At 37.5% G+C, this 13,324-nt stretch overlaps 1 protein-coding gene across 4 annotated transcripts in view; it reads left to right on the forward strand.

The window, feature by feature from the left end:
* Positions 1 to 7,009, forward strand: part of abcc12 (ATP-binding cassette, sub-family C (CFTR/MRP), member 12) — a 32,321-nt gene extending 25,312 nt beyond the window's left edge. For all 4 annotated transcript variants that reach the window (XM_035417326.1, XM_035417325.1, XM_035417323.1 and 1 more), the window contains 13 exons: positions 80 to 169; positions 253 to 356; positions 588 to 770; positions 1,443 to 1,669; positions 1,790 to 1,927; positions 2,070 to 2,256; positions 2,429 to 2,518; positions 2,721 to 2,910; positions 3,455 to 3,614; positions 3,792 to 3,870; positions 5,018 to 5,131; positions 5,559 to 5,723; positions 6,445 to 7,009. In XM_035417326.1, the coding sequence (XP_035273217.1) occupies positions 80 to 169; positions 253 to 356; positions 588 to 770; positions 1,443 to 1,669; positions 1,790 to 1,927; positions 2,070 to 2,256; positions 2,429 to 2,518; positions 2,721 to 2,910; positions 3,455 to 3,614; positions 3,792 to 3,870; positions 5,018 to 5,131; positions 5,559 to 5,723; positions 6,445 to 6,537 (1,820 nt within the window). In that variant the 3' untranslated portion in view covers positions 6,538 to 7,009. The remainder of the gene's footprint in view (positions 1 to 79; positions 170 to 252; positions 357 to 587; positions 771 to 1,442; positions 1,670 to 1,789; positions 1,928 to 2,069; positions 2,257 to 2,428; positions 2,519 to 2,720; positions 2,911 to 3,454; positions 3,615 to 3,791; positions 3,871 to 5,017; positions 5,132 to 5,558; positions 5,724 to 6,444) is intronic.
* Positions 7,010 to 13,324: the final 6,315 nt, after the last annotated feature.

Genomic DNA, 13,324 nt, shown 5'->3' on the forward strand with positions numbered 1-13,324 from the left:
TTATTCCACAAAGTACTACAGCATATATCATATAAATTATTGTTTTCAATGTTTGTATTTAACATTATGTTATATACAGAGTCAAAAAATCAGCTTGTTGCGCAAGAGTCTTCCCAAGAAGGTTCAGTAACGTGGAGGACATACCATCAGTACTGCAAAGCTGTTGGAGGTGGGTAATGTGCAACAACTTTAATGAAGTGTAAGTGACATGAATTGTTATAAACTCACTCAATCGTGTCCTCTTTTTTTCAGGGTATGTATTGGTGCTGCTGATGTTATTCATTTTCATCCTGCATGTTGGGACAACAGCCTTCAGTAGCTGGTGGCTTAGTTACTGGTTTGAACAAGGATCAGGGGTAATGTGATTTTAATATTTTTTAAAAAATCTATGCATGTACAATTTCACAGTTGTAAGCACAGCGAGGTAAAAGTATGCGTAGTTGATGCTTGGTTAGCTGCTCTTGTTTCACTATTAGTATAAATAGAGCCTGTGTGGAAAATCCTATATATAAATAGAATTAACAATTCTTCATCTCTTAAAATGGTAAATCCCTAATGTTTAAAATCTGTCATTTATACAACTACAGAATTTCTCAAACAAGTCAGAAGACAGCGGCAACATTTCACAGCATCCGAACCTTGAATTCTACCAGCTTATCTACAGTATGACCATTGTGGCGATGGTACTGCTCAGTGCTATCAAAGCATATTCCTTCACCAAAGTCACTTTGGGAGGCTCCTCCAAACTCCATGACAAAATGTTTCACAGGGTGAGTACTTTTCATGGTATCGAATAGTGTGTCATACCCTTATACTTTCCATGAACCAGGTACAGTAGAACAGCTATTTTTATATTTATAAATACAATATATTTCCTGCACTTTGTCGCTGACTTTCCCTGACTGATCCGGTAATACATTTTTATTGCAATTAGGTATTGGTAGGTGTAAGTAATTCTGTTTGGGAGAATGCTGCGATCCTGCACATATTGTTGAATTCTGATAGTAAACAGGGGGTATATTAATGCAGGATCTAGAAAAAATGCACAATAATGCAACAAAATTCAAACAAATTATATATATATATATATATATATATTTTTTTTTTTTTGCCACTCTTCAAAACTTCTCTTCTTTTATTGAGCCTGCACCACCCTCCGGATGACCATCCTCTCTCACTGTTGCAGGAGGTTTAAATACAGCAAGTGAAATTCGGTTATTCAGTTTAATGACAAGGCTAACCTACCAGGGATCGTCTGTTTGATATCGGGGGGAGTATGCATAAAACTGCGGAGTGTGAAAAGTTGGACTTTGTTGTGGCAAATTAAGATTTGTGGAACACAAATTCTGAACAAGAATGTCTTCTGTAGGTCGACAAGGTACCTTTTAATTGCACCTAACCATGGGCTAACTGGAGCTAAAGTCATGTGACCCTGTTCTCAGGTCCTTCGGAGCCCAATGAGCTTCTTTGACACCACACCCATTGGCAGGATCGTGAATCGGTTTTCCAAAGACCAAGATGAAATTGATACAGGCCTGCCTTTCAATGCTGAAAACTTCCTGCAGTTCTGCCTATTGGTGACATACACCCTTGTAACTATCTCAGCGGTGTTCCCTCAGCTTCTCATCGCCGTTTTCATACTGGGGGCCATCTTTGCTGCCATCCTATAGTGAGTCATCACACCGGGCATTTATGTGTGTGTGTGTGTGTGTGTGTGGGTGTGTGTCATAACATTTATGTGTCATCAGATTTGAATTATCTTCAGAAACTTATTACATGTTTTATGTAGTGTTTTCCAGAGAAGTATAAGAGAGATGAAGAGAATGGAGAATATTAGTAGGTCTCCATGGATCTCTCTCACAACATCAACTATTCAAGGACTTCCAACCATCCATGCCTATGACAAGAGGGAACAGTACATTGAGCTGTAAGACTTTTTTTGTATCCTTGTAATAAGTGAGATATTTTAAATAAACTACTTGTGCATAAATATGTTTTGAACACCTTGGAGTGTTCAAAAAAGGATAGTGTGTGCTTTATTACTTATTGAATTGTCATTATGATTTCAGGTTCAAGGGACTGAATGATAAAAATTCAAACCACTTACTGCTGTTTAACTGCGGAAACAGATGGCTGTCCTTCAGGCTGGACTTCCTCTCCGCTATAGTCACTCTGTTTGTCGGCTTATTTGTTGTGCTGAGCCCGGACTCCATCAGTCCAGCAATGAAAGGGCTGGCCCTGTCATACACAATCCAGGTAGGACACAGAGGAATCCTATCATTATTACTATGCAAACATTAACACAGATTTAAAGCTTATATAAATAAATGCTTAATCACATGAATGTTTATCATAGTCATCATGTTCATGCATGAAAGATTGCCGTTTTAAAATGACACACTAATACATTTCCATTTTCTTTTTGCAGTTAACAGGAATGTTGCAGTATGTAGTGAGATTGTCAACAGAACTGGAAGCAAGGTTCACCTCTGTAGAAAGGATCCTTGAATATATTGCGGTAGGATGGTTGTCAGAGGTTAAATTAAACCTTTTGTATTTTCAGCTTGTTGATTACCTCTGAAAAACTTTTCCTTCCCTGGTCACAGCCATCTGATCTGACAGCTAGATGCCGGACATTTTTGTAATTTTATCAACTTTATTGTAACACATATTGAGGGACTTTTCCTTCTGCTTGATAACACATGTGTTCTCTGTTCCAGGACTGTGTCTCGGAAGCTCCAAGGAAGCTCAAAGATGTTGCTATCCCAGACGGGTGGCCCAGAAATGGAGCCATCACCTTCCAGAGCTTTAAGATGAGGTACAGAGAGCACACTCCCATTGTGCTGAATGAACTGAATCTGAGCATTGCTGCTAGAGAAAAGATTGGCATTGTGGGAAGAACCGGATCTGGTAAGTCTTCAGTTATTTTAATAGAAGTGTGATGAGTACAGAAAATCACAGCTTAATAAATGTAAAAACAAAATTGTGCTATAAATTCCAATAATAACATCAATTAAAGAAAAACTCATTTAAAATGGATACTGTCTCTGCTGGATTCATAGCTAAGGAGCCAATTATATTTTAATCTTAGCTGTCAGCCATTGTGATGTGGGGATCTTATAAGTCGGTGGATGGGTTAACACACCACACTGTTGCATGGATCCATTTAATACATAGTTTAATTTGAACAATTAATGTGTTCACTTTTTCTGCTGTTATCTTGCAGTCTTCTTAAGATAATCATAACATAGTGCTGCACTTTAACTCTCTTTGTGCCTTTCTGATTTAAGATACTTTTACAACTGTCAGTGTAGCACAACCAGGGGCTTTTACATAAAGAATCGGACAGTTATTATTTATGATTATAAATAAATCATAACATTAATATTATTAAAATCTTTCCAATTCTATGTGTGTGCGTTTTAATATGACAAAAAACATTTTTTATTCCCAGGCAAGTCATCACTTATAACAGCTCTATTTCGACTTGTGGAGCCAACTGGAGGAAAGATCTTAATTGATGACATAGACACCAGCTCAATTGGTTTGGAAGACTTACGGAGTAAACTGTCAGTTATACCTCAAGATCCAGTACTGTTTATTGGTTCAGTAAGGTAATGTCAAAATAGTCTTATCAGCGTCCTTGTTTAGTTATGGTCCCTGTGTGTTTTTCAGTAGTCATCCCCATTTAACCCCCTTTAACAAATACAGCAGTAATAAATAGCAGTGAATTCAGTCTGCTTTTGTACTTCAGACACAGAGAATATACTGAAAATGGTCTTTCCTTGCAGATACAATCTGGATCCTTTCAACAACTACAGTGAGGAAGAGATCTGGCAAGCGCTGGAGAAGACGTACATGAAAGAAGCAGTAAGCTCAGTACCCATACTCTTATATGGAGAAGTTGTCTTTCAGCTTGGCCTTCCTATTTCTACACCCAAGCTTTATTGCTGTGCATTACTTTTATGTGTTTCTTTCACCTTTAAAGCAATTTATATGTATATATATATATATATATATATATATATATATATGGTTTATGCATAAAAATAATGGCGTCATAGTATTTGCCTTATCTGTTTGGTGTGATTTTATTTTATTTAACAAAGTCATCAAAAAAAGTACAAAGTACAGAGTGCTGCCCCTCCGTTTCAAAAGCTCAGTCAGGATAACACAATAAAGCTTTAAAGCTTATTTCCATCATGGTCCCACAGGGAGAGAAAGCAGGGTAGAGAGGAGAGGGAAGGAGGAAGAGGGGCAGTAATTCAGCAGACCAAGTCGGGTATGGCAAACAGCAGCAGCCATTAAAAACTGCCATATTAAATAGTCTCAGTAGATAGAATACAGTAGTTTTTCCTCATTGCTGTCATTACCCTATACCTAATGTCCTTTATAATGCAGTTAGGCCGCCCCTCGGGTAGACTGCAGTGCTACAATATTCTGTTCAAAAACTAAAACTCCTTTGATGATTAATTTCACTTTCAACTGGCTGTGGTCTGCAAAAAATGTAAACAATAAAAAAATCAGTTAACGTTAGTGCAAGCTGATTGGTCCATTTTAACGCTCAAGGAACATTTTTGTTCAGTTTTGGATTGCAGTTGAAGGTTATTGCTGTAATAATTTTTCAGTCATAAAGAATTCACAGAAAACCCATTGTAAATCTTCAGCAACATGCTGTATACAGCACCAACAATAAAGTACTGTTCAGAATACAGTAATATTGCTGTTAAAATGAGTAAACAGTAGGCCTGAGTAGTTTCTCCTCCACAACGTCCTTAGTCACAGGTTGTAGTGAGCTTAGAGTAATACTGCTGGATATATCTCTTCACATGCTGCCCTGATTGCAGGGGAAACTTATCCACTAGAGTCATGCTCTATTGCTTCAGATGTTTACTGTTTAAAGATCTGATTGCATCATTTCAGCAAAGTCATTCCTCAAATCATCTGACACAGGCCTTTCAAATCACCTTGACCAATATTCCAAATATGCTGATGGGATGGTTTTTTTTATTTGTAGATATCCAACCTGACTGAAAAGTTGGACTCCAAGGTAGTCGAGAATGGAGAGAACTTCTCTGTGGGAGAACGGCAACTTCTCTGCATGGCCAGAGCACTCCTGAGAAACTCAAAGGTGAAATGGTTGAATGCTTCGCTTCTCATTTTAATCAATCTCATTGATCAATTGTGGATTTATCACCTTGCCTATCTTTCTATGTCTCATTTTTTCAGAATGGTCATAGCAAGAACATCTGGCATATGTGCTATATTTACTTTCAGATATCAGATTTCCTAATGGTATATCTCACTTACGAAACTGAGAAAGAATGCGAAAAACTCATTGAACTACTGGGAAATTTTTGTTAATTGATAGTTTTGATATTTAATTAGAAAATATAGGTTGTTTCTAAATGTTTTCACTGTGCACGTGGTGCAATTGCATGTGGTAGAATTCGGAGGAATAATTTGCAGGACTCTGTAGTAGATGAGGGCTTGAAAAGTATGGAAATTTGTATCGGTTTAGATGCATCCTGGTCTAAATTGAGCTTTTTCCTCTTCAGATAATATTATTGGATGAAGCCACTGCCTCCATAGACTCGGAGACAGACTCCCTGATCCAGCACACAATCCGAGAGGCTTTCCAAGACTGCACCATGCTGACCATCGCTCACCGCATCAACACCGTGCTGGAGTGTGACAAGATCCTTGTCATGGACAATGGAAAGGTAGCAAATTATTACACCACTGTGCTCCAGAACCATGAAAATAGGGCTAGCTTACTGAAGCAGACTTTTTTCCATGTTTTTGGTTTCTGCATTTCCTCAGTCTTGATTTTCTAACTATACTTCCAGCAGTAAGCAGTTGCTGTGAAGTTTCTGTGATATTTTGCTATAGCTAACTGTTGAATGTAAGCTGCTAAAGTCATAATTTGTGCCACAGTAGTGTGGATTTCGGAATCTACATTTTACGATTGTAGATTCCAATTCCATTTTGATGGTCACATATTTGTCACATATATGATACATATTTGTCATTTATGAAATCAACAGTTTATAACATTACATCTGATGATTTAAGATAGTTGAAGATGTAATGGAAGGATGGACAGGGGCTGTAGGGAGTGTCTGTTGCCACAGTACTAGTGTTTCCCATTGATTCTGGCCATGTGTCGATGGAAGGCTATTATGTTCTTTGCTCACTCAATATTTAGTTGAGATTCTGTATCTCAAGAAAGTTGAGCAGTAAACATTGTTTGTTGGGAACAAATGCATTGTTCTGAGGAGTTGAGCAATGTGTCTGTCAGGAACAAATTTTTTGTTTAGTTTTTTTCCATTGATGTTTTCTGTGTTGGGAATCATATTATGATTATGCAAAAAAAAAAAAAAACTGAGCTGAGTTGTGGCTTGCTTGTAAGGATGCTTATCCATTTACCATTTTATCTTCTAGGTCTCAGAGTTTGACAAACCAGAGATTTTGCTGAGAAGACCAGACTCTCTGTTTGCTTCACTTCTGGAAGCTACCAGTAAAGTTAAGTCATGAGTGAAACTGGGGGGGGGGGGGGGGTTTAGCTCAGTTGAAAGTATCTCACTGCCATGCTACTTTTCAACTACAGCGATTACTGGACTGCTTTAACTTCAGAGGTGTATCAAATATAGTTATTTGATAAGGAGTCATTGTGATCATACAGACTTTTAAAAAATGTTCAATATTTACTTATTTACTTATAATTTTATTAATGGAGTATTAGTGGATGTATAGGGACTTTTAAAAATCAGTATTCCACTTTTTTATTCTTGCAAATATATATCTCAGAAATTGAAAGTGTTGAACTATGCTATAGTGTACAGTATATTATATGTAGTGTTTGTGTTCATGATATGTGTATATTTCCCTGATAGGGTCATTTTTATTGGTAATAATTTTTATTTAATAATTATGTATTTTTTTAGCTGCGTAAAGTCATGTTGGCACCTTACTGAACTTCAAATTAAAGTTTTTTTAACTTAAAAAATATTGCTTCCTTACCCATTTTCAATCAAACTGGAAATTTTTTAAAACAGACTACACACTCAAAATACTGTATGTCAAAAAACCTTTGTCCTGCACATGACAGCATAATGGTCAGAACATGTATGTTGCAACTGACTGTAGAACATACTTTGCTATTATCTTCCGCAGCAATCCATAGTTTCTTTTTTACAGTTTTCATCATAAATGGAATTGGTGCTGAACTACACTGTCACACCATGTGTTGCAATAAATTTAATGTTCCACAATGTGAATGCTTACACAGCTATATGCAATTGCTGGAAAAAAAACAAGTAATTACACAACACGAGCCACTGGCAGGTTTTTATTATCAGCTTATAGCACAAATGTCTTTCAGATCCAAATGAACTGCATCAGATCTATCCTGACTGTCACCTGTCCATTCCCTTGAATTACCAATAGTGCAAACATGTGGAAATATCCAATGTGAAATAGTAGCTTTTTGAGCGGTGGAATGGCTTTGGGAAAGAGAAAAGGTCAAATTGTGTACATTTTAGAGTCACAATGGTTTATTAATGAACATTGCTATGTTTAGAATACAAAGCGCAAGAAGAGCTTAGTGTCCTGACTAAGGATTAACTAAGCTAAGCCATTGTGCAGTATTGAGAATGTAACACAACCAAGTACATACCGGACAGTTCCCTGAGGTATTTATTAACTGCCAAGAAATTAAGCAATTTCCTTGGATTGTATCATTGGACTTCTCTTAAATCCTGAGAAAATCTCTCACACTACACAGCCTTTCAACCATCAGGTGTGGACGGCCAGATCAACGTGGTAAACACCTTGCTAAGCATCACCAAGCGCTTTACAGGTATATGTGACATGCATAGTAATGATGTCAGTTATGTTAGAAATGATGTGATAGTAATGATGTCAGATGCAAGAGAGTAGGTAAGAACTGTAGCAGTGGCTAAGACGTATGGACAGACATGCCTTTTTGGACATATCTGTCGCACACTCAAACTTATTCTTCCATGTAGATTTGGGGTAATTGCTTTTGTAACAGTGATCATAATAGTCCACAAACATACCCATATACCTTCATGCAACAAAAGGTCTAGAGTTGTTTCTAGGTTCGGAATATGCATTGGAGTATAGACCCAGATAATCAAGACAAAAACTCAAAGAAGTGTCAATACCAATAAACAATCTGAATAAATTGATCAGAGACATAGGCAACATATTAAATGTCAAAATCAAGTGTTTGGTAAATTGTTAAGAAGGAAGAATGTTTCTTGCTTCACTTAACCCTCCACTGGTGAGTTAAGCAATAGCAAACAACCTGGTAGACCATGGAATACCATTGTAGTAGTTGGCCGAAGAATACTTTTGCAAAGAAAACCCCTTTTCAGCTGTCAAGCAGATCAAGACCACTCTTCGGGGTGTAGGCATAGATGTGTCAGAGACTAAAATATAGAGATGACTACACCTGCATAACCTCACTGCAAGATACAAACAATACAAGGACTGAACGGCTAGGTTGGAATTTTAAAAAAAAACTGGAGTTCTGGAACAAAGTTTTATATACAGATGAGATGAATATTAGCCTGTACTTAAGTGATGGAAAAGAAAAGTGTGGAGACAGAAAGCAACTGCTGATGATCCAAAGCACCCCCTCATCTGTGAAACATGGTGGAAGTAGTTCATTTCAATTCCATGCTGGAGCAGAGCCAAAACATCAAAAATTGTGCCACTGTCCAAATGCTTACAGACCGCACTGTATATCCATATTACATATATTTGGTATTAATGCTGTACATACAGTTATAGATATTTATCCTGTTTACAATAACTCAATAACTTCACCTTAGATTAATTCCCAGAGCATGTTGACCTTATTACTGATTTGGATATTTGTTTGCGGACACCACATGGGGGCAGTGTGCCACAGCATACAATATTAAGTGTAGTTTTGGCCAATTGGTACCTGTTGCCTGAAAGGATCACAGGCACAGTATTTGCTCTCAACCTCAGCCTCTGACCCCACGTTATAGGTTGGAATGCCAGCTATGCTGTTGCAAATCTCGTTAGAAAAGGCAATGCAAGGTGAACCACAGTTCAGCATACTGTAAATATTTCTCTTTACATCTGACATTTTCAAAAAAGTCAGATGAAACGAGGCATCTGACATTTCTTTTTGTCAAGATTTCACCCAATGAACAACTGTATTTAATGTACTGTATTCCAAGTTCATGGCTGCAGCCCACAAAACTACCGTTCTCTTGGTGTACACCACAAATGCACTCGCCCACCTGTCAAGAATATGGTGAAGAATGACACATCTGACCATATCACCTTTTTCCACATCTCTGTAGACCAGTGCCTATGGTTTTTGCACCACTGAAGTCTCAAATGTGCATGCGTCTTTGTAATGAGGGGTTCATGCAATGCAACCCCACTATAATATCCCTCTCTTTGTAGTTGTCGATGAACTGTTCTTGCTGACAGTGTAATCATGTCCTGCATTGACTTCTCAGTCACCTCAGTTTTATTTATATATATATATATATATATATATATATGTACACACACACACTCGCCGGCCACTTCATTAGGTACACCTGTGCAACTGCAAACTGCACCCGTTAACGCAATTATCTCATCAGCCAATCACGTGGCAGCAACTCAATGCATTTAGGCATGTAGACATGGTCAAGACGATCTCCTGAAGTTCAAACCAAGCATCAGAATGGGGAAGAAAGGTGATTTAAGTGACTTTGAACGTGGCATGGTTGTTGGTGCCAGACGAGCTGGTTTGAGTATTTCAGAAACTGCTGATCTACTGGGATTTTCACACACAACCATCTCTAGGGTTTACAGAGAAAAAGAGAAAATATCCAGTGAGCAGCAGTTCTCTGGGCAAAAATGCCTTGTTGATGGCAGAGGTCAGAGGAGAATGGCCAGACTGGTTAGAGCTGATAGAAAGGCAACAGTAACTCAAATAACCACTCGTTACAACCAAGGTATGCAGAAGAGCATCTCTGAACGGACAACATGTCGAACCTTGAAGCAGTTGGGCTACAGCAGCAGAAGACCACACCGGGTGACACGCCTGTCACCTAATGAAGTGGCCAGTGAGTGTATATATATATATATATATATATATATATACAATGGCATGATTGAATCCCTACTTTCTACCATTATAATTGCTGGCACCACTATTGCCAGTTTTATCAATGATAATCCAGTTTAAGTAATTTGCTTTTTAAATCTGTGATTAACAATGACCTATATGTTTTATAGCCATAATAGGCTTTTATAACATAGCAAAAAACAGTCTCAAACATAGGCAAATGTTTTCATAAATCAAAACATAGTTACTCTTAGTTACTTTAGTCTGAACTGCATAGTATGAACTGCATGAACCCCACCACAACCCCTACCTGAGGGACACTGAAGTCAATTATGAACTGACAAAATGTTTTTATAATTCAAAAAATAGTTCCTCATGTTCATCATGAACTAATGCATGCTATGAACTCCTAATTAAATAAAAGAACTACAGAATGTAAGGGCAATGTGTACTTTTTTCACCCCTCTTCGTTGAAGCTCCACTTTACCTGCATGCTTGACTTGCATGAGCTTGGATAAATTAAGGTAAAATCTAAAAGCTTCCCTGGGTGGAAAACATCTTCAGCTATTATGCTCTTACTCAGACTTCCCCAAGATGTATTTTGTAAAAAACAAGCTCCAGAGCGATGAGGAGACAAAATCCCAGCTATGCAAAAAAGTTATGTGGAGGAAACACTTGGGGGGCAGGTCAAATATTTTATAGCCACATGAGCCACTGCTGCATGTCATTAGCCAACAACCTTTGTTACTACTTACTACCGTTAGGCTGTTGTCCAGCTTCATCAGACATATCCTGCATTACAGCATCAATTTCTGCACCAGCAAAAACCTAATTTCATAAAGATTACAAAACCATTTATTGCTCAATTTTCTTGCGGTATATACAAGAAAATGATATAACCATATAAGGCTAAATGTATCGAGGCATATTACAGAACACTGAGAAACGTGCTAAAATGTGCATGACAAAACACAAAATGGAAAAAGTAGTTTAAAAAAAATACGATGAGCAATATTTTTTTTAAAGTATTTTTCAAACCGAATTCAACACATTGCTCCCTCCTTTCTCCTTGGAGTGCACTTTTATCACTCTTCTCTTATTATTTCCGCAGAGAAAGAGCAGCTTTGGTGGTTTGCCAGGACCGCATACGCACAAATTGGATACCATTCAAGCAGTTGTCATGTAGCTACTCCATTCAGTTTATTCAAAGTCTCAGTTTCAGTGAAAACCTGAAAATATGTTGGTGACATTATCTCCACGGAGTTCTAAGCCTATCATTTCTATAACTACAGTGTCCATAATTATTGATCCTCACCCTAAAGGCTTTATCAACTTCATCACAATTGCAGTGAATGAATTTCGTGTGATTACATGTACGTAATGAGTTTTGATAGTGCTTGATTGGGAAATTCTTATCAAAGCGCCTTGTCATTCAGTTGCTGAACAGTGTGCTGGAGTAGACAGCACCTGGGTAAAAGCATCTGTTGTCTATTGTCTGGTGGGGGATTTTGCAAAGAAAATGGCACAAACTGTCTGTATTTCTATACTGAGACATGGAAAGTCGAGGTAAGAGGTGGAAATAGCATTTACAGTGTTGGAGGAATTTTGATTTTAAAGTCCCCAATGCCGGATGGTGCTGACTTGGTGCTGAGCGAATCGCATGGAAGAGGTGGGAAAAAAGATCCAAATCTGAATAATATTGTCCAAATTCGAGAGGAGATAACATTCAGAGAGAACCCATTATTCAAGTATTGCTGAATATTGTATTTGTATTCGGCACCATCCCCAGATTATAGCCTACGTGTAACATAATGGGTAACAGTGGTTATAGACTGTGTTTACTTGCAGTACATCACTACTCATTTCAACAAACTGCATCTGCAGAATTTTCTTATCTCAGCTCATAAACTCCTCACTAATAATGCTTCATGATGGCTGTACTTTGGACCAGGAAACCACAAACCCCTAGTTTTTAATCCAAGACCTCTCTGTGTATTCATTAACATGCTGACTGTGTAACTCTCAACTGAAAAATATAAGTGAAGGTTAATGTTTTTAAGTGTCTGATCTATTCTATTTTTCAAGGTACTTTATGCACTTTTCATTTAGAAGAACAGATTAAAATACAGTTTGTTTTCACACTATTGAACCCATGTAGACTTAACAAAAGGTTATGTGCTCACATCCTGAGTAGAGTAGGGTCTCTAAATGTCTAGTTTTCTGAATCCATAACTGACTTATTGATTATCCGTTCTCTTGTATGTACAGTAAGCTTCTTTGATGATATGTCCAGTTCCTCTGCTGCAATGCATCTGCATAGGAGCGTGATTTCGTTTACTGAGAAGATTTTACTTGCAGTTTAGATACTGTTGCTTTATTAAAACCATACTCATATCCACCTTTGACTTTGAACATAAGTTATGGACTCATATCAAATCAATCCCTCAAGAAAGTAGATTGATCAAATAAGGTTTGGTCGAAAATAATTTCATTTGGCAGCAATTACAAGACCACTCAAACTAATTCTAATATTTTTTTCTTCTTTTCTTTCTTTTTTTTTGGTCCACTATAACTTTACTGGCAGCCAACGATTTCTCACCTAAAACAATTGCATGTGTTCTATAGCAACACAGACCTTATCTTATCACAAATATCAAGACAAGGCCATGAGGTTTAGCTCAGTGAAGTATAATGATTTTATCTACATAGTCTTGTGTCTGGTCGGAACAACACAAAGTGATGTAAAAACATTCTTCAATTGACCTCACTACGGTGGCTCTGAAGTGCAAAACACAAAAAGAAAATGCAAAAACAAAAACTTTCGACCCTGAGGTGCAGATGCAACATACAAAAACAAAAATGAGTGGTCCTGAGGTGCAGATGCAACATACAAAAACAAAAACTAGTAGCCCCAAAGTACACTGTTTTGCACTTTGGGGCTACTAGTTTTTGTTTTTGTATGTTGCATCTGCACCTCAGGGCTGCTAGTTTTTGTATGTTGTATTTACATTCCAGGGCTGCAAGTTTTGTTTTTGCATTTTCTTTTTGTATTTGTGTTTTGCACTTCAGGGCTGCACATTTTTGTTTTTGTATGTTGCATCCGCACCTCAGGACCACTCATTTTTGTTTTTGTATGTTGCATCTGCACCTCAGGGCTGAAAGTATTTGTTTTTGCATTTTCTTTTTGTTTTTGTGTTT

The sequence above is a fragment of the Anguilla anguilla genome, chromosome 5 (assembly GCF_013347855.1).
Source record: "Anguilla anguilla isolate fAngAng1 chromosome 5, fAngAng1.pri, whole genome shotgun sequence".
Taxonomy (NCBI): Eukaryota; Metazoa; Chordata; class Actinopteri; order Anguilliformes; family Anguillidae; genus Anguilla; species Anguilla anguilla.